General features: G+C 41.7%; 1 protein-coding gene across 1 annotated transcript in view; it reads right to left on the bottom strand.

Moving 5' to 3' along the window:
• JAKMIP2 (janus kinase and microtubule interacting protein 2) overlaps positions 1 to 22,669 on the bottom strand; it is a 136,193-nt gene that overhangs the window by 12,607 nt on the left and 100,917 nt on the right. Inside the window, exons 6-17 of the mRNA XM_075856517.1 lie at positions 21,135 to 21,233; positions 13,347 to 13,493; positions 12,940 to 13,080; positions 10,518 to 10,574; positions 9,990 to 10,109; positions 9,367 to 9,495; positions 8,099 to 8,182; positions 7,958 to 8,020; positions 3,249 to 3,347; positions 1,348 to 1,446; positions 1,160 to 1,213; positions 1,001 to 1,066 (exon numbers count right to left, since the gene is read on the bottom strand). Of these exons, the coding sequence (XP_075712632.1) occupies positions 1,001 to 1,066; positions 1,160 to 1,213; positions 1,348 to 1,446; positions 3,249 to 3,347; positions 7,958 to 8,020; positions 8,099 to 8,182; positions 9,367 to 9,495; positions 9,990 to 10,109; positions 10,518 to 10,574; positions 12,940 to 13,080; positions 13,347 to 13,493; positions 21,135 to 21,233 (1,158 nt within the window). The remainder of the gene's footprint in view (positions 1 to 1,000; positions 1,067 to 1,159; positions 1,214 to 1,347; positions 1,447 to 3,248; positions 3,348 to 7,957; positions 8,021 to 8,098; positions 8,183 to 9,366; positions 9,496 to 9,989; positions 10,110 to 10,517; positions 10,575 to 12,939; positions 13,081 to 13,346; positions 13,494 to 21,134; positions 21,234 to 22,669) is intronic.

Below are 22,669 nucleotides of genomic sequence, written 5' to 3'. Positions count from 1 at the left end.
ATGTAAGCAATTTTCAACCAAAACATAATTACGAATCATAAAACTATGAGTAACAACCTATGAACTTTTATTGAGGGATACTTAGTTCTTTGGAAACATGGTCTACTCATTCAATAACACAAAAAGAATAAACTTTCCTTAGGGACAACACTTGAGACGCAGATGCGGGGCTCTGGCAGCTGAAATGCCTTAGTTGGAAAGATGAGGTGTACTCTCTGAATAACGTAATATCTTTCATAGGAACTACTTGCATAATGCTCAAGAGACCAGGGTTATCCTTCTATATCCATGTTGTACAGGTTCCTGCAGCATTGAAAGACTACAATCCCATGAATTAATATGGAGGCTTCCATTGTATGCCGGAGGGACTACTACTATTTTATCATAAAGTAAAAGCCTAAAGGAAATCCTTAACATTTCCTCCTGTCATACATGAAATAACATCTAAGTATATTGTATATTGTATAAGAGTAAGTGCCATAGGCAATTATAACTCATGTATGACAACTCAATAGGACAATATACCTGATAGACAAGACATTGCTAAACTCTAAGGCTGGGTTCACACGACCTATTTTCAGCCGTAAACGAGGCGTATTATGCCTTGTTTTATGTCTGAAAATAGGGCTATAATACGTCGGCAAACATCTTCCCATTCATTTGAATGGGTTTGCCGACGTATTGTGCCGATGACCTGTCATTTATGCGTCGTCGTTTGACAGCTGTCAAACGACGACGCGTAAATTGACTGCCTCGGCAAAGAAGTGCAGGACACTTCTTTCAAACGTAATTTGAGCCGTTCTTCATTGAAGTCAATGAAGAGCAGCTCAAGATTACGAGCGTCCCAGACGCCTCGCATAATGCGAGGAGGAGCTTTTACGTTATGTTCTCCTGAAAACAGTCTGTCTTTTCAGACGTAAAAGACAGTTCTCGTGTGCACATACCCTTATTGATGCAAGCCTGGAAAGACAACCAGAACTGATAAATATTTAAACATTACCTTCTCAGCCAATGACAGCACAGTGCTCGCCTGAATTATGGCAACTTGTTCCTCGTTCCTTAAATTCTGGCAGAGAAGAAAAATTTGAGTTAAGTGTGGAATAATATTTAGTTGGATAGGGATATGAACTAAGGACAACTAACTACTACAACTACTCACCCCATTGTCTCCCAGAATATCTAGCTGTTTGATAAGATCTGGTATGTTGACATCCTTAAAAATAAAAGAACAATAATGTAAAACTTGGGTGTTTTGAGTTAAATATTGTTTGACCATTAGGTGGCAGTCTCATTCAGTCACATGACACTTCTTTTACATGAAATGCATACACAATTAATATCTTATACCTTGACACCTTCCTTCATGCAGTAAATCTGTAGGGCACTGACTCCATCAGAAAATGGATGGATCTGTAAATTAAATGGAGGGGACCTTCGTTCTCGTTCCTGTAAAAAAACAAAATCACAATGCAAATAATCTCTCACCAAAGGATACACGTATCAGCATAATTTTATAAACAACTTTCCCTACTAAGGGTATGTTCACATTTGCGTTGCCCTATCCGTTTTAATATCATTCGTTATCTTTTAACAGATGGTATCATAACAGCGGTTGCAAACGGATTACAATTCGATTGTATCCATTTTACACCAATGATAAAAAATAACCCATCCAGTAGACATCCGTTTTTTTTTTAACTGAGAAAAATGTCCTGTACTCTGCACACTTTATCTCCGTAAAAAAAACGGATGCAAATAAAAATTCCATTGAGTTCAATGGGATTTTTAACGGATCCATTTTTTTTCCCATTAATTTAATCCAAAAATGGATCAGAGTAACGGATTATACAACGCAAGTGTCAATTTAGCCTAGGCTCCACACTTTCATGCTGTATCCATACATCTAATTAATTAAAGGGGGCGTCTCATGAAGACAACCTTTATTCATAGGTCCAATTAGGGCATATAGACACAATATAGAGCGGGATCATCTGCCTGTGACCCCTCTCTATGAGCCAACCGGACTCGAGACAAACATGTATTACATGGATGGCCGTTCATATGAATAACCGCCAAGTAAGATCTATGGAGTGGAGTGGAGATCTATTCTACTACAATACAGCTGTTCAAATATGTTGTTGGTGGCATACTGGGAAGTGGATGACATCCATTTTAGTACCCTAGGCCAGGACCATGTCAGACAAAGGAACATTTCCACCGATACATGTACCTACCTATCTACCGTATGTATTTTAGCATCTGTGTTATGACTGCTATTACCTCGCAGCTCTACGGAACTGAACTTAAAACACCATAGTGTTCTATGCTGAGCTAAATGAGGTTCGATAGAACAGTGGGGGGTGGGTCCGCTTCTTTCCGCCATAATGCAGACTTTGTTTACCTTAATAATTGTGGCTTAAATTAAGTCTCTTGGAGACCTCACCCACTTTTCTCATCACTCTAAAATTTTTCACGCAAATCTGTCACACTCACACGTCACCGTTTGCGAATATTTTTCTCAAAGTTTTCGACAAACCTGGTGTATTTGCTTAGTAAATGTGTTTACAAGGACAATTTTGAATGTATGTTTCTATATAAATGCTGAACAGACTTTCTTGAATGAGACTATTAAATCCATCCAGGAAAGTAAAAGTGAGATGGTTGTTATTTTTTGAATGGATTCGGTGGAATATAAATAATTCATAGATGATCTTGTGATAAGATAGTATACATGTGTAGAGGTATGTAGGTTCTCAACTACAAATTCATAAATGTTCGATACGGCGGAGATGCCTAATGAGCAAAATAGCTCTGATATCAAAAAACTGGGTCACATGGCCAGATATAAAAGTGTATTAACATCAGCCAGAATGATTACACCAAAATGGACAAAATATTTTGTATGCAGAGACTGATGGAAGAGCCTGGATTTTTTAAGAAAGCAAAACAGGAATTTACAGAATTTTCTGTCTCCCCAAATGTGGAGAGAGGGGGTGAGAAATGTAAGAAGGGATGTCCCCCCATTTTTTGTCTTTTCTTTTTTTTTTTTCAATGAGATAGTCAAATGAGAAGAAGGGAAAGGCTATGAACACCCCCAGACAGACATATGATAATACTTTGCAAGGAATTCAAGTTTATTGTCTGTACCCTTCAATGCAAATAAATATGGACTATATGTTTTTTTTAATAATTTCACAAACTTTAACAAGATTAAAATGAAAATAGATAATCTTATGAATCAGTCTTACTTCTAACTCCAGATTGCGGAATTCCAACAACTCATTCTGGTCTCTAGCATCTTGCAGTTCTTGTTGTAGACGATTATTTTCATATTCCAGTTTCTCAATCTAAAAGTGTTCACAATCACATACACAGGGTAAGCTTCGATTTCCTTTATTTGCATGTATATTTACATTTTTATGTAATCAATATTTAATTGACTTTGGAGGAAATTATATGTAAAGTCGCTATTCAGTAATTTAAGGCTTCGTTCACATCTGCGTCGGGGTTCCGTTCATTGGTTCTGTCGGACCTTTCCATCGGGGAACCCACGAACGGAAACCATAGCTTTCCGTTTGCATTAACGGAATCAATAGCGCAGTCGACTACGCTATTAATTCCGTCAAAACAGAAACCTTACAGAACAGTGACAAACGGAAACCATTTGCAATGGATGCGTTACCGTTGAAATCAATGGTAATGCAAACGGAAAGCTATGATTTCTGTTCGGTTTCCGTTCATGGTTTCCCCCGATGTTCAAGGAACCCATGAACGTATCTATCTATCTATCTATCTATCTATCTATCTATCTATCTATCTATCTATCTATCTATCTATCTATCTATCTATCTATCTATCTATCTATCTATCCATGTCTGTCTCTCTCTCTTCTACTGCTTCCACTCCCCTCTCAATAGATTTGTATTGGCAGCGTGCCTGTGTGTGATCCACTCTTTCTCTGCACCCTCCTCCTGCCCCCCTCTCCATAGACTTCTATGGGCAAGCTGTGAAGAGACACACTTCCACTTCCTGCAGTCAGTCTTCTCTTCTCTGTTACTAGAGATGGATTTTTCTTAACAACAGGGGTGGACAGTAGATTACAGGAAGGGAGACACCTAGTGGCAGTTACTTAATACAAGATTAACACCCACCCCTCTTTTTCGACAGTTAGTGACACATTACAGATAATTGTTATATGTCTTGCTCAGTAAACAGAAGTTCCAAGGATAATAAATGTGTGCAACTGATGGTTCTAATGATAAAGTGTAACTAATAAATATTGTGTTGTGGTTTTTACATGCAAGATGTGGTAGAAATTATGCCCAATGACATACATAATATTTACGAATGTTTTTTATTCCGTTTTTTGAAGATTCTAGGTTTTCTTTTTTTACTTTCACTTGTATTGTACTTGCGTGTGTATACATGTCGAATCATTTTCTTAGGTTTCATTGTCCCCAAGTGGCTGTTAGGGTAGAGTTACTGGCGTAGCTATAGGGGTCGCAGCGGTCGCAATTGCGACCGGGCCCCAAAGCCAGGGGGGCCCACAGCACCCCGCACCACATCAATAAAAAGTTACTATAGTAACTCTGGCCGCGGGCCCCTGTTACTATAGTAACAGACTGTACTTACCTTCCTGGTTCCGGATCGCAGCGGAGGTCCTGACGTCAAGCGCTGTGCGCAGCGCATGACGTCACAGCGCTATGTGCCGCGCACAGCATCGAGAGGACAGAACTACCGCCGCGGCTGAAGAGGAAGGTAAGAGTAGTAGCCCTGACTGGCGGGGTCCGACTCCCGGGACCCGCCAATCAGCTGTTTTGAAGGGGCCGCAGCACTCGTACGAGAGAGCTGCTCCCCTTCATTCCGGTCACACTGTGAATCGGTGTCGGCGATTCACAGTGTGAGCGAGTAGTGAAATGAAGGGGAAGCAGCTCTCGTACGACACATCAGCTATGGATGGCCTATCCTGTGGATCGGCCATCAATGTTTAGGGACTGCACAACCCCTAAGCCTACAATGTAGCAGGCTTAGGGGTCTGCTGGGCCCTGTATCTAAGCCAATCACATGGTAGGCTTAGATACATGGCCCATGTGTGATCCTGTCTGATGGGCCCTGTATATAAGCCTACCACACTGTAGGTTTAGATACAGGGCCCCATCACACAGTAATCTTATACTATATAAGATTACTGTCTGCTGGACCCTGTATCTAAGCCTACCTTGTGGTAGGCTTAGATACAGGGTCCCACAGACAGTATCACACATGGGCCATGTAACTAAGCCTGTGTTACTAATCGTTTTTTTCGTGTGTTTTCTTACAGGTTCGGTCGTTGGACTACGTCGGATTCCAGGATTACTTCGATGACGGCTTTTTTTTATTATCAATAAAATGGTTAATGAGGGTTGTGTGGGTTTATTTTTTATTTCAATAAAATATTTTTTATATGTCTTTGTTTTTTTTTAAACTATATTACTACCGCCTTGGTAATGGCCGCCGGCTGATTGACAGCATCCATTGCTAAGGCGGGGCTTAGTGTTAGCCGATGCAGAGGCGAACACTAACCCCCATTATTACCCCGGTACCCTCCGCCACCAGGGGTGCTGGGAAGAGCCGGGTACGATCCAGTACCTGACCATCTGTAGTGATGTTCGGCTATTGGGGCGGCCGCAGGCTGGTATTATCAGGAGGGGAAGGCCAAAAACAGTGGCCCTTCCCACCCTGGTAATGCTAGGCTGCTGCTGCTTTATTGTATCTGGCTGGTTATGAAAAATGGGGGGGACCCCACGTCATTTAAAAAAATAATAATAATAATTGGAAAGAACGATGTCGGGTCCACCCCCAATTTTCATAACCAGCCGGATACAACACAGCAGCAGCAGGCAGCATTACCAGGGTGGTAGGTGCCACTGTTTTTGGCCTTCCCCAGCCTAATACTACCAGCCTGCAGCCACCCCGGTGCCTGCCCGTCACTACAGATGGACGGGTACTGGTTCGTACCCGGCTCTTCCCAGTACCCCTGGTGGCGGTGGGTACCGGGGTAATAATGGGGGTTAGTGTTAGCCTCTGCACCTGCTAACATTAAGCCCCGCCTTAATAATGGAGGTTGTCAATCAGCCAGCGGCCATTACTAAGGCTGTGATAATAAAGTTTAAAAAGATACAAGCACATAGAAAAAATATTTCATTGAAATAAAAAAACACAACCCTCATTAACCATTTTATTGAGAATAAAAAAATGCCGTCATTGAAGTAGTCCTCGTATCCAAAGTAGTCCAACAACCGAACTTGTAAAAAACCACAAACACGCAAAAATAATCAGTAACACATAAAGAAGCAAAATTATTATTCTTACCTTTCCTGGGTCCAGCGCTGGAGCCGCAATGTCAGCGAGCTGGGCCCTATATCTAATCCAATCATGTGTGATACTGTCTGCTGAGCCACTGTATCTAATCCTATCATGTGTGATACTGTCTGCTGGGCCCTATATCTAATCCTATCATGTGTGATACTGTCTGCTGAGCCACTGTATCTAATCCTATCATGTGTGATACTGTCTGCTGGGCCCTATATCTAATCCTATCATGTGTGATACTGTCTGCTGAGCCACTGTATCTAATCCTATCATGTGTGATACTGTTTGCTGAGCCACTGTATCTAATCCTATCATGTGTGATACTGTCTGCTGAGCCACTGTATCTAATCCTATCATGTGTGATACTGTCTGCTGAGCCAATGTATCTAATCCTATCATGTGTGATACTGTCTGCTGGGCCCTATATCTAATCCTATCATGTGTGATACTGTCTGCTGAGCCACTGTATCTAATCCTATCATGTGTGATACTGTCTGCTGGGCCCTATATCTAATCCTATCATGTGTGATACTGTCTGCTGAGCCACTGTATCTAATCCTATCATGTGTGATACTGTCTGCTGGGCCCTATATCTAATCCTATCATGTGTGATACTGTCTGCTGAGCCACTGTATCTAATCCTATCATGTGTGATACTGTTTGCTGAGCCACTGTATCTAATCCTATCATGTGTGATACTGTCTGCTGAGCCACTGTATCTAATCCTATCATGTGTGATACTGTCTGCTGAGTCATTGTATCTAATCCTATCATGTGTGATACTGTCTGCTGGGCCACTGCATCTAATCCTATCATGTGTGATACTGTCTGCTCAGCCACTGTATCTAATCCTATTATGTGTGATACTGTCTGCTGAGCCAATGTATCTAATCCTATCCATAGTTTATAGGGTCGTAGTGCTATAGATATGCTATGCTGTCTCCTATACACACATTTTTTTGGGGTGGACACATATGTATTGGGGCTATTTCCCCTGACATTTTAAGCCCTGAGGGTATGTTCACACGGCAGCGTCCATTACGGCTGAGAAAACAGCACCGTAATTTCAGCCGTAATGGCATGTGCAGGCGTCTTTCGCTGCGTCCATTACGGACGTTAAATGGAGCTGGTGTTCCATGGAGTCCATGGAAAATGGCTCCATTTATGTCTGAAGAAGTGACAGGCACTTCTTTGACGTGGGCGTCTTTTTTACACGCCGCCTTTTGACAGCGGCGCGTAAAAAAAATGACCGTCGGCACAGAACATCGTAGGACCCATTCAAATGAATGGGCAGATGTTTGCCGACGCTTTTGAGCCGCATTTTCGGACGTAATTCAATGCTAAAACGCCCGAATTACGTCCGTAAATAGGGTGTGTGAACCCAGCCATAGTGATGCCCCTGGCTGCTAGTGCTGCATTGTTGGGTCACTTAGGAGACCCAGCGATGCAGCTGAAAGCTGCGGACCGTCGGCCATGAGAAGTTTGCGGGGGGGGGGGGGCCCAATAAGAACTTTTGAATCGGGGCCCATGAGCCTTTAGCTACGCCCCTGGGTAGAGTAATCTTACCCATCATATCTAGGGTGTCCCATAAAGGAACAAACTTTACCTTTTCTATTAATTCCTGATTTCGTTTCATGAAAAGTTGTTTTTCTTCCACCCAGTGTGAATCCTATTGAGAAACAGAAAATAATTAGGTATTAAAGAAGTAAAATAAAGTCATATACAAATGTCAAGGTCAGTTACGAACCTGCCCCCTTTCAGACAATGCCTTTTCGAGATCTTCGATTTTGGCTTTATAGCGTAGGGCCTCTGTTTGCATCTGTTCCTGAATCTGCCAAATGTTATGGATATTGTGTCATTTTATGTCCAATCATTTGTGTCTGCTATATAATTTTGACCACATAAAAAAGAAGCAGTAAAAATATACTGTAAGGCTGTGTTCAGACGGAGTTTTTTGCAGGAGGAAAATTCCTCTGGCAAAAACTGCTCCAGACGTTTTTTGCACAGTGGTTTGACAAAAACTCGTCAAAACACTCGTCGAGGCGTTTTTTTCCAGTTTCTGACTGATTGAAATGGGGTTTTGGAGGCGGAAACCGCCTCAAGATAGATCGTGTCGCTTGTTTTTACCGCAACGCGGTTTTTCCCGCTCGCGGTAAAAAAAACTCGTCCGCCTCCCATTGAAATCAATGGGAGGCATTTTCGGGCGGTTTTTGATGAGTTTTGCGGAGCGGTTTCCGCGTCAAAAAACTCGTCAAAAAGCTCTGTGTGAACAGGGCCTTACTATCACTTTAAAAAGGTTCAGTAAGTTATAGAATGGATCAAATAGTAAAAAATAATGCCATTTACTTTAAAGAGGACTCTCCTGACATGTCCGTTTTAGTGTCCCTACACAGTCTGATGCTGTCAGCACCGATTGTACAATGTCAGACTGTGTAGGGACACACTCCATTGACAAGAGGAATGGTAAAGCCCAATTGTTAATTTATTCATACAGTTCCAGGAGGAATAACAGAGGAATGGCACAACACACAGTTCTAGGAATAGGTGTTACAGCATTGTTATTTTATAGGGAATACAAGTTTTTACTAAAAACAGACATGTCAGGAAAGCTGACTGGTTCTCTTTAAAGAGAAGTAACAACATGAAGCCTTGTTGTGGATTTTCTGTTTCCCAGGATGTCATGGTGGGAGTTATAGTTTTGCAACAGCTGTAGAGCGATGGGTTCAAAGACCACTGGTCTAGGCAATCCTCTTTGAGCTAGAAACATCCTATCCTGATAGTTTGCTACAATGTATCAGAGTAGGTAAATTGTATTAGATCACAGAGGATTGCCTGTATAAAATGTTTAGCTGTGAGCAGGAATTGTCCTCTATGGATTCTCAGTCTCCTTAACAAAAACGTTTTTTCACCGATTGACAGCAAGCAGAGATTTTCCATTAAACAATTAGTAAACTTTATTGACAAAACCACTTCAATAACTTCAGACTTATAAAATGATACTCCATGCTTTCTTACCTTTGCCTCTTTCTCTGCATCTATTATACTGCCTGTATGTTCTTGGAGCAAAGCGTAGGCCCTCTGCAATGCCTGGTACTCCTTAGTCAACTGGCGAAACCTTAGCTCAGACTCCTCCGCTGCTAAACTCTGCAAAGGGACACAAGTTATTCATATTACCACTTTTTCGGGATATTCGAGCATGTGGTAAAATGTCAGAAAGTAAAAGAAACTAGGAGGCAGTACATGATTATTATCATCATTATTGACATTTATTTGCTATGGCATGTATGCAGTTGTAGCATTTGGTTATTACTATATGTAATTATTCATAGGAACACCAGCATCAGATTATACTGCATGCCAGAATGGTCATATTTAGCTCAGCAAAGGGCATGTAGCATGTAGATGGAAAAGGGTGCAGTCACATGCGGCAGAAAATTTCTGCGACTGAAAATCAGTTCAATTCATCTAAATGGGTTTATTTCTGCAGCAGGCGCATGGATTTCTGCAAGTTCTATTCAAATTAATGGAACTGATTTTCAGTTGCAGAAAATTTCGGCAACAAAATCTGCCACGTGTGACTGCATCCTATTAATAAAAGTATAAGAATTTATCTCTGTTAACTATGCAACGTTACCCACTTCATCTAAATCATCATCCGGTGTGGCTGGCGTTCTGTCAGTTCGGTAGGAAGCAACTGATGATGTTTCAGAATCCATGGAGTCATCATCATATCCAAAAACAGTGTCCACCAGGTGTCTCTGTAACAAGTATGGAAATATCAACTGCTCTTCAGGTACGAAAGTACTATTCCTTCGCACGGATATAGAATTCTACATTGAATGGGGTCTGATACCACAGCAATAAGAAAATATCACAGTAGAGTAGGGTAAATTAGTAGCCATTTATGAATACATGGTCATGCCAAGTCCACCTGAGCTCGTCGCAGTGGCTTTATGCTCCAGCTAATAGAAGGTGGTCCCATTATGATGCCCATATGACCTGCTAGGGCATATGGACAGAGGTTGTTCAGTTAGGACAACTCCTTTAATTTGCACGATTATTCCAAAACTAGTAGTTGTTTTGCTAATATTTCATTCGAATTCCACATATAAAGTACATATATTTAATTTGAGAATATATCACATGCAAGATTTCTTGGTGCTCACCTTTATAGGCTTAGAACTTCTTTTATGTTTTTTCCGTCTGATAAGTTTTTCTCTATCCTGGAAAAAACAGGAGTTTTTAGAACCATAGATCTGGTAATACTTATATCTCTATGATGCAAATAAAACAAATATAATACATATTTAACACAGATTTGCATGTGGATTATATTAAAATGTTAAATAAAATACAAAAAAATAAGGAAAAAAAAATCAGGTACACTGTAAATGTAAAAGCTCTACAACTACAAAACCTGTCATGGTGCAGAACAAAATGAGAAACTCAACCTACACGTTAAGTATGTGGATGCTACAGGTAAGCTACTGGTTACCACTGTTGTCTTGTAGCAATGAGGTCCTAGGTTTGAATCTGACCATGTCAATATGTTCACAGAGTTTTTATATTGTCCCCATTGTTTGCATGGGTGAGCTCTGAGTTAATTGGCTTCCTATGAAATGGGCCCTAGTGTAGGGGTGTATGTATGTCTGATAGAAAAGAGATTACATTATAAACCTCACTTTGGACAGGGACTGATGTGAGTGACTACATTATTAGTTTTGCGGAATATGTTGGTACTATATATGTGTATATATATATATATATATATATATATATATATATATATATATATATATATATATATGTGTATATATATACAGTGGAGGAAATAAGTATTTGATCCCTTGCTGATTTTGTAAGTTTGCCCACTGTCAAAGACATGAACAGTCTAGAATTTTTAGGCTAGGTTAATTTTACCAGTGAGAGATAGATTATATGAAAAAAACAAACAGAAAATCACATTGTCAAAATTATATATATTTATTTGCATTGTGCACAGAGAAATAAGTATTTCATCCCTTTGGCAAACAAGACTTAATACTTGGTGGCAAAACCCTTGTTGGCAAGCACAGCAGTCAGACGTTTATTGTAGTTGATGATGAGGTTTGCACACATGTTAGATGGAATTTTGGCCCACTCCTCTTTGCAGATCATCTGTAAATCATTAAGATTTCGAGGCTGTCGCTTGGCAACTCGGATCTTCAGCTCCCTCCATAAGTTTTCGATGGGATTAAGGTCTGGAGACTGGCTAGGCCACTCCATGACCTTAATGTGCTTCTTTTTGAGCCACTCCTTTGTTGCCTTGGCTGTATGTTTCGGGTCATTGTCGTGCTGGAAGACCCAGCCACGAGCCATTTTTAATGTCCTGGTGGAGGCAAGGAGGTTATCACTCAGGATTTGACGGTACATGGCTCCATCCATTCTCCCATTGATGCAGTGAAGTATTCCTCTGCCCTTAGCAGAGAAACACCCCAAAAACGTAATGTTTCCACCTCCATGCTTGACAGTGGGGACGGTGTTCCTTTGGTCATAGGCAGCATTTCTCTTCCTCCAAACACGGCGAGTTAAGTTAATGCCAAAGAGCTCCATTTTAGTCTCATCTGACCACAGCACCTTCTCCCAATCACTCTCAGAATCATCCAGATGTTCATTTGCAAACTTCAGACGGGCCTGTACATGTGCCTTCTTGAGCAGGGGGACCTTGCGGGCACTGCAGGATTTTAATCCATTACGGCGTAATGTGTTACCAATGGTTTTCTTGGTGACTGTGGTCCCAGCTGCCTTGAGATCATTAACAAGTTCCCCCCGTGTAGTTTTCAGCTGAGCTCTCACCTTCCTCAAGATCAAGGATACCCCACGAGGTGAGATTTTGCATGGAGCCCCAGATCGATGTCGATTGACAGTCATTTTGTATGTCGTCCATTTTCTTACTATTGCACCAACAGTCGTCTCCTTCTCACCCAGCGTCTTACTTATGGTTTTGTAGCCCATTCCAGCCTTGTGCAGGTCTATGATCTTGTGCCTGACATCCTTAGAAAGCTCTTTGGTCTTGCCCATGTTGTAGAGGTTAGAGTCAGACTGATTAATGGAGTCTGTGGACAGGAGTCTTTTATACAGGTGACCATGTAAGACAGCTGTCTTTAATGCAGGCACCAAGTTGATTTGGAGCGTGTAACTGGTCTGGAGGAGGCTGAACTCTTAATGGTTGGTAGGGGATCAAATACTTATTTCTCTGTGCACAATGCAAATAAATATATATAATTTTTTTTTTTTTTTATATATAATCTATCTCTCACTGGTAAAATTAACCTAGCCTAAAAATGTTAGACTGTTCATGTCTTTGACAGTGGTCAAACTTACAAAATCAGCAAGGGATCAAATACTTATTTCCTTCACTGTATATGTATATATATATATATATATATATATATATATATATATATATATATATATATATATATATATATATGTATATACGCATATATATATATATATATATATATATATATATATATATATATAATATTATCTCGCTTCACAAGAAATGTAAAGTATCGGTACAATGACCAATTAAATCATCCTTACCCTTGTTAAATCATCAATAATGTTCTGTTGTTCTACCACTTGTAACTTCAGGAATTCAATCTCTTGCTCCTCCCCAGCTTGGTCAAGGTCATTCAAGGATCTTAACTTCTTTAGTGGTGCGTGAGATATGATTTTCTCTCGCTAAAGATTAAAGATTTTTTAAAAACAGAATGGAAACATTTAAAAATGGTTATATGGACAGAGGTTGTTAAGATGTGGCAGTCCCTTTTAAGAGGATTTGCAATGCAGAGGGATTAAATCTATGACCAAATTTGTGGAAAAATCAGATAACGTATTTAGATTTTGCAGCGTATTTGCTTTGGGTTAGAAAGGCTATTTCCACTGCAGACATTTTAAGCTGCGTGTGAACATGGCCTAACTGTAATACACTAATCATAGCAACATACCATCTCTGCATTCTCCTTAGAAAGGGTTTTCAGCTTATCTTCCATACGTTGCAAGGATTGCATTAATTCATCATTTCTTTTAGTGAGGCACTTGTTCTTTTCCAGGAGAGGTTTGCATTGTTTTTCTGCTTCTCGGACTCTCCGTAGCTGAAAATAACAAATCCAATAAATCTTTAGGAACACTGGATCGTATTCGTTGCTGTAGATTGCTTACGAAAAAAATACACAATAAAAATGCATCCTTATCTATCATAACAATAATACAGTACATAAGGCCCCAAAGCAGAATCTGAGAAAGGGACCCTGAGCCATTACTTGCAATTTAAAGTACAAGTGTCTTCTTCTGTCGCAGAAGGCTGTTTGGGGCCACTTAGATACCAGGGTCCAGGTGCGACTACAACTTGTGCCTCCCTTTTGTTACGCCCCTGACATGAATATATATCTGTGTTCTTCTCATTGCAGTAGGTACAAACTGAGAATTAACACCCAGAGTCAGATGTCCCCAAACCTTTTATCACCCTAAGGGGGGATTCACACGAGCGTGTATTCGGTCCGTGCGGGCCGCGTGGTTTTCACGCGGCACGCATGGACCAATACAAGTCTATGGGGCAGTACAGACAGTCCGTGCTTTTTGCGCAGCGTTTGTCTGCTGCACAAAAAGCGCGACAGGTTCAATAACTCTGCGTATTTCGTGCATCACGCACCCATTGAAGTCAATGGGTGCGTGAAAACCACGCAGGTTGCACGGAAGCACTTCCGTGCGAACTGCGTGTTTGCGCAACAGCTGTCAAAAGGATGAATGTAACCACGTGCTTTTCTGTTTCCGAACATCCAAACGGAGTGTCTTTGCGATGAGCGGAGCCGGACAAGCGAACCGAACTTCACCGGGTTCGGCCGAACTCGTTTTGGCCGAACCCGGCAAAAAAATTATTGGTACGCGACGTCAGGAGATAGTCACTCTCCATGGTGCTGAAAGAGTTAAACTGTTTCAGCACCATGGACTGTGACTTCCGATCCCAATAAACATGAACCTGTAAAAAAAAAACAAAGTTCTGACTTACCGATAACTCCCGGCGTCTTCCTCCAGTCTGACCTCCCGGGATGCCAATTCAGGCCAAGTGACAGCTCCAGCCAATCACAGACCAAGCACAGGCTGCAGCGGTCACATGGACTGGCGCGTCATCCAGGGAGGTGGGGCCCGATGTCGAGAGGCGCGTCACCAAGGACGCGTCACCAAGGCAACGGCCGGGAAGTTCTCGGTAAGTACGAACTTTTTCTTTTTTTTCAACAGGTTTTTCGATATTGTGTTCGGCATTCACTGTCGAGGGTGCTGAAAGAGTTAGCTCTTTCAGCACCTTGGACAGTGAAGGGCGTCGACTAGACTCATCTCTATGATGGCGGCTGCGCGAAAAGCACGCAGCCGCGCATCAGACACGGATGACACACGCAGCTGTCAAATGTTTTTTGCGCGCGCAAAACGCAGCGTTGTTTGCGCGCGCAAAAACGCAACGTTCGTCTGTATCTGCCCTAAAGATGATTGAGAGTCGCACCATGAGCAGTTGCATGAAAATTCAGTCCTAAAACTTGTTGTGTCCTCAGGTGCCAAGAACCTATTGTTCTTGGTGGAAGTCCTCAGTGAGTGCTGCAGTGTTCATGACATCAAGTCCTGTCTTTACATTTTTTACCAATCATTGTTTCCCTGCATAACTAAGAATACTACAGTAGTGAGGAGACGTTCAACAGGGGACAGTTAGGTTAATGATTGTCCATCCGACAACTAGCATGCTCATAGACCAAGGGTGGTGCGGTGCTTACTGAAACCACTGCCTTGGGCATTTACAGAGTGTGTTGTGCCCCAGCCATTATCACACAGGCAGGAGTGTGTGTAAAAAAAACAAAAAAACGTGAGGGGTGGACATGCTGCCTGTGCAGCCTGAATAGCCGTACAGAGGCCTTGAGGATAAGGGGGTCCTATTGTCTAGAATAAATTTAATACAGCAGTAGAATTCTCTGCAGAGGACATGCATGCAGGAACCTGCAGGGGGAGCTCCTAAGTCATTTTTCTCCATGGCTCTCTGCATGCTTGTCTCCATAGAGATTTCATGTGGCACACCTGGGTATGCTGGGGTCAGTAGTGCACCTGCAAAGGGACCAACTATTATTAAATTATTCAATGTGTGCATGTAGTGAGATTTGAGCTTTCCTATGGTTGTCACACAGTATAGCAGACACATAGTTGCCAACATTTGAATTTTTTTTCCAGGGACACTTAGGGTGTGACGTCTTTGGTGGGTGTGTCTCATGGGGCGTGGCTTATCAGATGGGCGTGGCTTTTCCAAATTTTTGCACTCGTTTGGCTGACAACTATTTTGGTTGCCAGTATGTCTCTCTGGTTTTCCAGTTGTATACTGGCAGGTGATGTCTCACTTTATCACTAGGGTTAGGCGATATGTGCTGACCACTACTGGTAGTGTAAAAACCAGCATCGGCAATGCTCAGGCCAGGGATTATGCTGCAGGAGGTGCCCTGCCCTGATGTCCCTGCCCTTATATGGACAGTGAAGTCAGGGGCTCCGTCTTTGAGCGGAATCAAAGGCAGAGCATAGACAATGCTCTGTCAGGCTATTCCGCTGCAGGAGGTGCCCTGACGTCACTGCCCTTACATGGACAGTGAAGTCAGGGGCTCTGTCTATGAGCGGAATCCCCGGCCATGGCATCGGCAACGCTTTGGCCGAGGATTCCGGCGCTCCAGGAGAAATGAATGGCAGAGCAGGAAGTGAATAGTTTCCTGCTCTGCCATAGTATTCAATTGTATCTGTGTCCTGCCGGGACAGTAATTTACTGGGTCTGTCTTTGTAAATTCGGGACAGTTCCGGCAATTTCGGGACTGTTGGCAAGTATGCAGACATGAACTTTCCAGATCCTGTAGGGCAAGTGACAATCTGGCTAGAAATCATGCTATGATTGGTGCATGACTAGTGGGAGGAGTCTCAGGTGATAAGGAAGGTGAAAAGTAGGAAAGTGTTAGGCCGGGTTCCCATGTAGCGTAAATGCTGCGGAATTCCGTAACGGAATTCTGTGCGTAAATTCCGCAGCATTTACAGTAGCAGCAAAGTGGATGAGATTTTGAAAATCTCATGTCCACGCTGCGGAAAAAAACCACAGCGAAAATGTTAATAAATTGACCTGGGGTGCGGAATTTAAATCTGGAGAATGTCAATTTATGCTGCGCTTTTGTTGCTTTTCTGTTGCGGGTTTTCCCCCATTCAATTCAATGGAGATGAAAAACCCGCAACAAATAGGCAAGTGTTGTGAATCAAAAAATAGAAAAAAACTTTATACTTACCCAGAACTCCCTGCTTCTTCCACCAGTCCAGATACCTGGGATGACGTTTCAATCACAGGCTGCAGCGGTCACTGGCTGCAGCGGTCCACTCTGGGCTCCAGAGAGGCCGGAGTGGACATCAAAGAAGGGACAACGGCCATCATATGTATGAACAGTTTTGTTTTTTTCTACCGTTGCTTTCCACAGTGGAAATTTCGCCCGAAAAACTGCACCACAATGTGGTGCAGCTTTTCAGATGGAATGTACTACGGGTTCCAGGTAGGATATGCTGCATAGTTTTTCCATACCTCCCAACATTCGCGGAACATATTATACCCCTTCTCAGACTTGGCCAGGAATGAACACACAATTTTTCAGGAACATTCACTTTGCGGCACATTTGCATATGCCCCATTACCTTTGAGGTCCATTTTGTGGAACCATCTTGCGAAAAATGGGGCGTTTGAGAGCTATAATGGAGACAGCAGTGTATGACACAGTAATATTGCCTGTAGTGCCTCATAGGAGAGACACTGCATAAACCTCACTTATTATTGCAGGAAGAATTCCTGTGTGAAGAAGTTATAAGTGGAAGCAGATTCAGAAATCTGTGTGACAAAAAAACTGTACTACAATAGCTGCCAATTTGAGCTACTAGTTTACCAGAAGTGTGACCCCCCTCCCATCATCCAGGAAAGCCCCCATTCTCTCCAAATGACTGTGATAGTTTGCAGTCCTGGTATCAGAATCTGTTGAATTGTATGTGAAGCTGAACAACCAGAATTGAAAGCGAAAAATATTGTAAAAAGAAACCAGCTGGAGACCCGTTCATCCATGTTACACACATCACTGCTTTTCCAAATGTTATTTGAAGTGGTTTCCCCACACCACCCCAAATAGGGATGGATATGACTTTCATTGTAGAAAAAAGTATACTTTAAAGTATAGTACAAAGTAAAGTACTTTAAAGTATAGTATAGCAGGTCATGCTATAGAATAGAATAGCAAAAACAAACAAACTTGTCACACATAAACTGTTGGCATACGTTTCTACTATAGAAAGGCAAGGTTACAGTATATGTTTGAATGCTTTTTTTGTGGTATGGAGCATGTTTCACTGTTAGGGTATGTGCACACACACTAATTACGTCCGTAATTGACGTACGTATTTCAGCCGCAAGTACCGGACCGAACACAGTGCAGGGAGTCGGGCTCCTAGCATCATACTTATGTACGATGCTAGGAGTCCCTGCCTCGCTGCAGGACAACTGTCCCGTACTGTAATCATGTTTTCAGTACGAGACAATTGTCTTGCAGCGAGGCAGGGACTCCTAGCATCGTACATAACTATGATGCTAGGAGCCCGGCTCCTTGCACTGTGTTCGGTCCGGGACTTGCGGCCGAAATACGTCCGTCAATTACGGACGTAATTAGTGTGTGTGCACATACCCTTACACTTCCAAACATGTAATACTTCTCCAATGCTGCAAAAAAAATAAGAATGGTCACTGGACATTGCCCCAAAACAGACAGCGTGACACCCCCTCCCCTCAATCTGCTAGTCATAGGGGGATCTGCTCCAGAAGGTATGTCAGAACTATTTCAAGTGGATTGTACAGCACTCTAAATAGTTGAGCCCCGTGACCGGCAGTTCTGGACAGGGCGTTTTAACACATTGGTGGGCTCAGTGCAAAGATTTCACTAGTGGGCCCCCTCCCTCCTGATCGTTTTCATACCTTCCAAATTTTTTAAACTCTCCTCCCAGCCATTGCCCCGCATATTTTATTCGCATATAGAACTAGTACAACAGTGTACAGTTTATATACTAGGAGTAAATATACACTGCTGCACTTATTCCACATACAATATAATACAGCAGTTTGGGCATTTTCTCAGTATATAGAATCAGCAGTGCAGCAGTGTCTGTAGACTAGTAAATACACTTAGCTGCCCTGATAGAATATAACATAACAGGGCATCAGTCAGTAAATATTGCTTACACATTCACAATGAAAACCCACTTTTCCATAGGCAGACACTACATATATACAATATAAACACACTATTCACACATACCGCATAAACACACACAAATGTATAAGTACACACACTACATACATACATACATACATACATACACTGTACACACACAAACACCACATATGTACACACATATATTCCCACGCATCATATACATACAGCGGTGGTCTATACCACCACGCAATTGCGTGGGGTCCCAGAGGTCATGGGGCCTCTGTCGTGACGCAGATACAGTAGTTGGCAGTAGCGTCGCTAGCATTGGGCTTCCAAGGCAAAAGCCCCATATCTTTGGCCCGCTGCACCAGGCAACTGCCAATTTCTATTTTATCTGTGTCCTCAGATACACTCTTAGCAGGTAGAAGTGTGTGTGGCACTAACTATAGAGGTCACTGTGTGTGGTACTATCTTCAGGGGTCACTGTGTTTTCCACTCATTACAGGGGGAATTGTGTGTGACACTCTCAACAGGGGCACTGTTTGTGGCACTATCTACAGGGGGCACTGTGTTTTGCACTCATTACAGGAGGCACTGTCTATACACCTAGCTGGTTACACAAAATAAAATTAAGACTGTCGGCTGAATGTCTCAGATGTTCTATGTTGGATACAGGCATTACACATATGTAGTTGCGCTGCTCAAAGTTGAAAAAATTCTGGAGAGACCTGATTGAAATAATCGAGAAGATATACAAATGTGCGATAGACCCCTAAATTAAATCCTGTATCTTGGGGTGTATGATTAAGGAGGTATGACCAGAGAACCAGAGTATTATGGTATACAAACTTCTTTTTTTATGAGTGTCTGACCATAGCTCAATGGATGAGCATATCCCCCTTGGTAGATCCAGGATTGGATACCCTATGTAAATAAGGTTAGGGTCTCAGAAAAATGGTGGCACACTAAAATACATAAAAATAATTGGTATAGGGCACGGTGGTCTACATGGGAGAAAATAGTCTAGAGGTTTGATATTCATTAGGAAAACTGTAAATTTAGTGGTACATAGAGGACAAGGTGTTGGAGGGTAGAGAGAGAGGGACGAGAGGGTGAGTTCCTTTTTTGAGTTTTCCTCTTTCTTTTCTGCTTTAACAGGTTGTGCTTAGTGGGGGGGGGGGATACATACATTTATATTTGTTAGTTTTTCTCCTAAGTTTGGAGATTTTTTACTTATGTCTGAATTAACAAAAAAAATAAAAATACTAGGCACTGTGTGTTGCACTCATTACAGGGGGCACTGTGAGTGGCACTATCTACAGGGGGCACTATGTGCGGCACTCTCTACAGGGGACAATGTGTGGCACTCTACAGGGGAACAGTGTGTGACACGCTCTACAGGGGGCACTATGTGTGACACTCTCTGCAGAGGGCACTGTGTGTGTGTGTGACACTCTCCACAGGTGTTTTTGATTAGGGCCCCGAGGCCCCTGACACCAAATATATATGTACAGAAAAAAATGTGAAAAAAATCCTCCAGCTCACCTTGTCACAAGAAGGGTATGGGGATCAGCACACGGATCCTCGTGTCGGCACACGCAAGAGATACTTCATAAACAGGGGAGTTGGATCCAGCGCTGAGAATGCAATTTCTGTTAAAACGGGAATCTGTTCCCAAGTTTTATTTTGTCTTGGTTAAAATCGTAGCAGAGAACCTGCGAGCAATAGTTAGTGACAAGTGGGTATCGTCCAAAGTACAGAGAAATGAAGAGAGATAGGCGGTAGCCTACGCGTTTCAGACCTTCACTAGGTCCTTAGCCATGACTAAGGACCTAGTGAAGGTCTGAAACGCGTAGGCTACCGCCTATCTCTCTTCATTTCTCTGTACTTTGGACGATACCCACTTGTCACTAACTATTGCTCGCAGCTTCTCTGCTACGATTTTAACCAAGACAAAATAAAACTTGGGAACAGATTCCCGTTTTAACAGAAATTGCATTCTCAGCGCTGGAACCAAATATATATATTATATTTACGTACATATATATATATATATATATATATGTATATATATATATATATATATATATATATATATGTACAATATATACATATGTACTATTTGTAATTCAAATGCCTTAGGGGGGGGGGGGGGGTTACTATATAAATGGATCGGTATATTTTTATTCTATTATTATATTTTTTGCTATTATTCCTGAGGGGCATTGCATTGTTTTTGCACAGGGGTCCTGAACTTTCTGTGTCCGCCCCTGTGCAAGCCAAACATTGGGTACCACTGGGAACTCCATAGACCTTTCAGTTATTATATATTGATTTCAGTTATTATATATTGGTCAAGCTAGCTTCATTTCATCACTGCACCTGAAGTGTCCAATTACTCACACATTTGTAATAGTGTGAGCACCTCCCCGTCTATCAAAACATGTAATTTTCTAGAAAATTAAACAATAACACAGTACAATACATTACCAGTTCATTTCTCTCATCCACAAGCAATGTATTTCTGTCCTCCAGTTTCCGGATTGTGGCATTTAACTCAGCAATTCTCCTTTGATTCCTTCGCAAGTCCTACAAACAGACCATTTGTTTATGTGAGAATTTCATTTTTATAAATTTTACCAGCATATATAATCACTAGTATAGAAAACCCGTTACACGGGTTTGCTAGCAAAAGGAATGATAAGTATTTATAATTGTGCTTTTTGAGGACGACATTGTTCATTATAGGCTTGTCTTACTTCAGGGTTTTGCCTTCTTAACAACTTGTTTTGGGAATTGGTTTCTCGTTGTTCCTGGCGTTCCTCTGCACTCATAGTTGCTCTTTTTATTCTCTGAGCCAAATATATATGTATGATAATTATCAGCAATGTCCCTTTTATAAGTGAGTGCGATCACACGTAGCAGCTAAGGGACAATCTCGATAATCAATATATATTATTGGATAACTATGCCTGCAATTGTGTTATGTAAAAGAAAAGTCTTGGTATTTTTAGGAGATAAGAGAATTGCATGCACAGTAATTCCTTAATTACTCCTAAAAATAAGAAAATCGTGAATTAATTAAAAAATCGTCCATAGGGTTGACAAAAATTTTGATTTTATTTTTCACAAAAAGTTAAGTGCTGTTTTGTCTTTTGGAATTCATAATTGTTTTTATATTTAAGGGGGTTCAAGAAAACCAGAATGTGTGGCCTTACCTTGAGGGCACGGTCCCACATAGCGAAGTTTGTTTTTTTTTATTCCCCTTGCTCTGATATGGAATTGTTTTTCATAAAGGGAATGATTGTGATAAGGGAATTACAGTTAGGCACCATTTACATGACCGTGACATACGTCCGTGCGACGCGCGTGCTTTTCACGGACCTATACAAGTCTATGGGCCAGTGCAGACAGTTCGTGAGTTTTGCGCAGCGTGAATCCGCTGCGTAAAACTCACGACATGTTCTATATTTTTCGCGCATCACGCACCCATTGAAGTCAATGGGTGCGTGAAAACCACGCAGGTTGCACGGAAGCACTTCCGTGCGAACTGCGTGGTTCGCGCAACAGCTGTCATTCTCTGAATGTAAACAGAAAAGCACAGCGTGCTTTTCTGTTTACAAACATTCAAACGGATTGTCAAAATGATGGCGGCTGCGAGAAAATCTCGCAGCCGCGCATCATACACTGATGACACACGCAGCTGTTAAGTGCCTATTGCGAATGCAAAGCGCCGCGTTTTTTGCGTGCGCAAAACGCACACGCTCGTGTAAATCAGGCCTTAGGTCCAGAATTATTTGGACAGTGACACAATCTTCATGATTTGGGTTCTGCATGCCACCACATTGGATTTGAAATGAAACAACTGAGATGCAACTAAAGTGTAGACTTTCAGGTTTAATTCAAGGGATTGAACAAAAATATCCTGTGAAATGTTTAGGAATTGCAACCATTTTTCTACACAGCCTCCTACAGGGGCTCAAAAGTAATTGGACAAATTAACATTACCATAAATATTTTTTTTT

This window comes from Rhinoderma darwinii, chromosome 3 (genome assembly GCF_050947455.1).
Source record: "Rhinoderma darwinii isolate aRhiDar2 chromosome 3, aRhiDar2.hap1, whole genome shotgun sequence".
NCBI lineage: Eukaryota > Metazoa > Chordata > Amphibia > Anura > Rhinodermatidae > Rhinoderma > Rhinoderma darwinii.
This window is presented reverse-complemented; position numbering and strand designations above follow the sequence as displayed.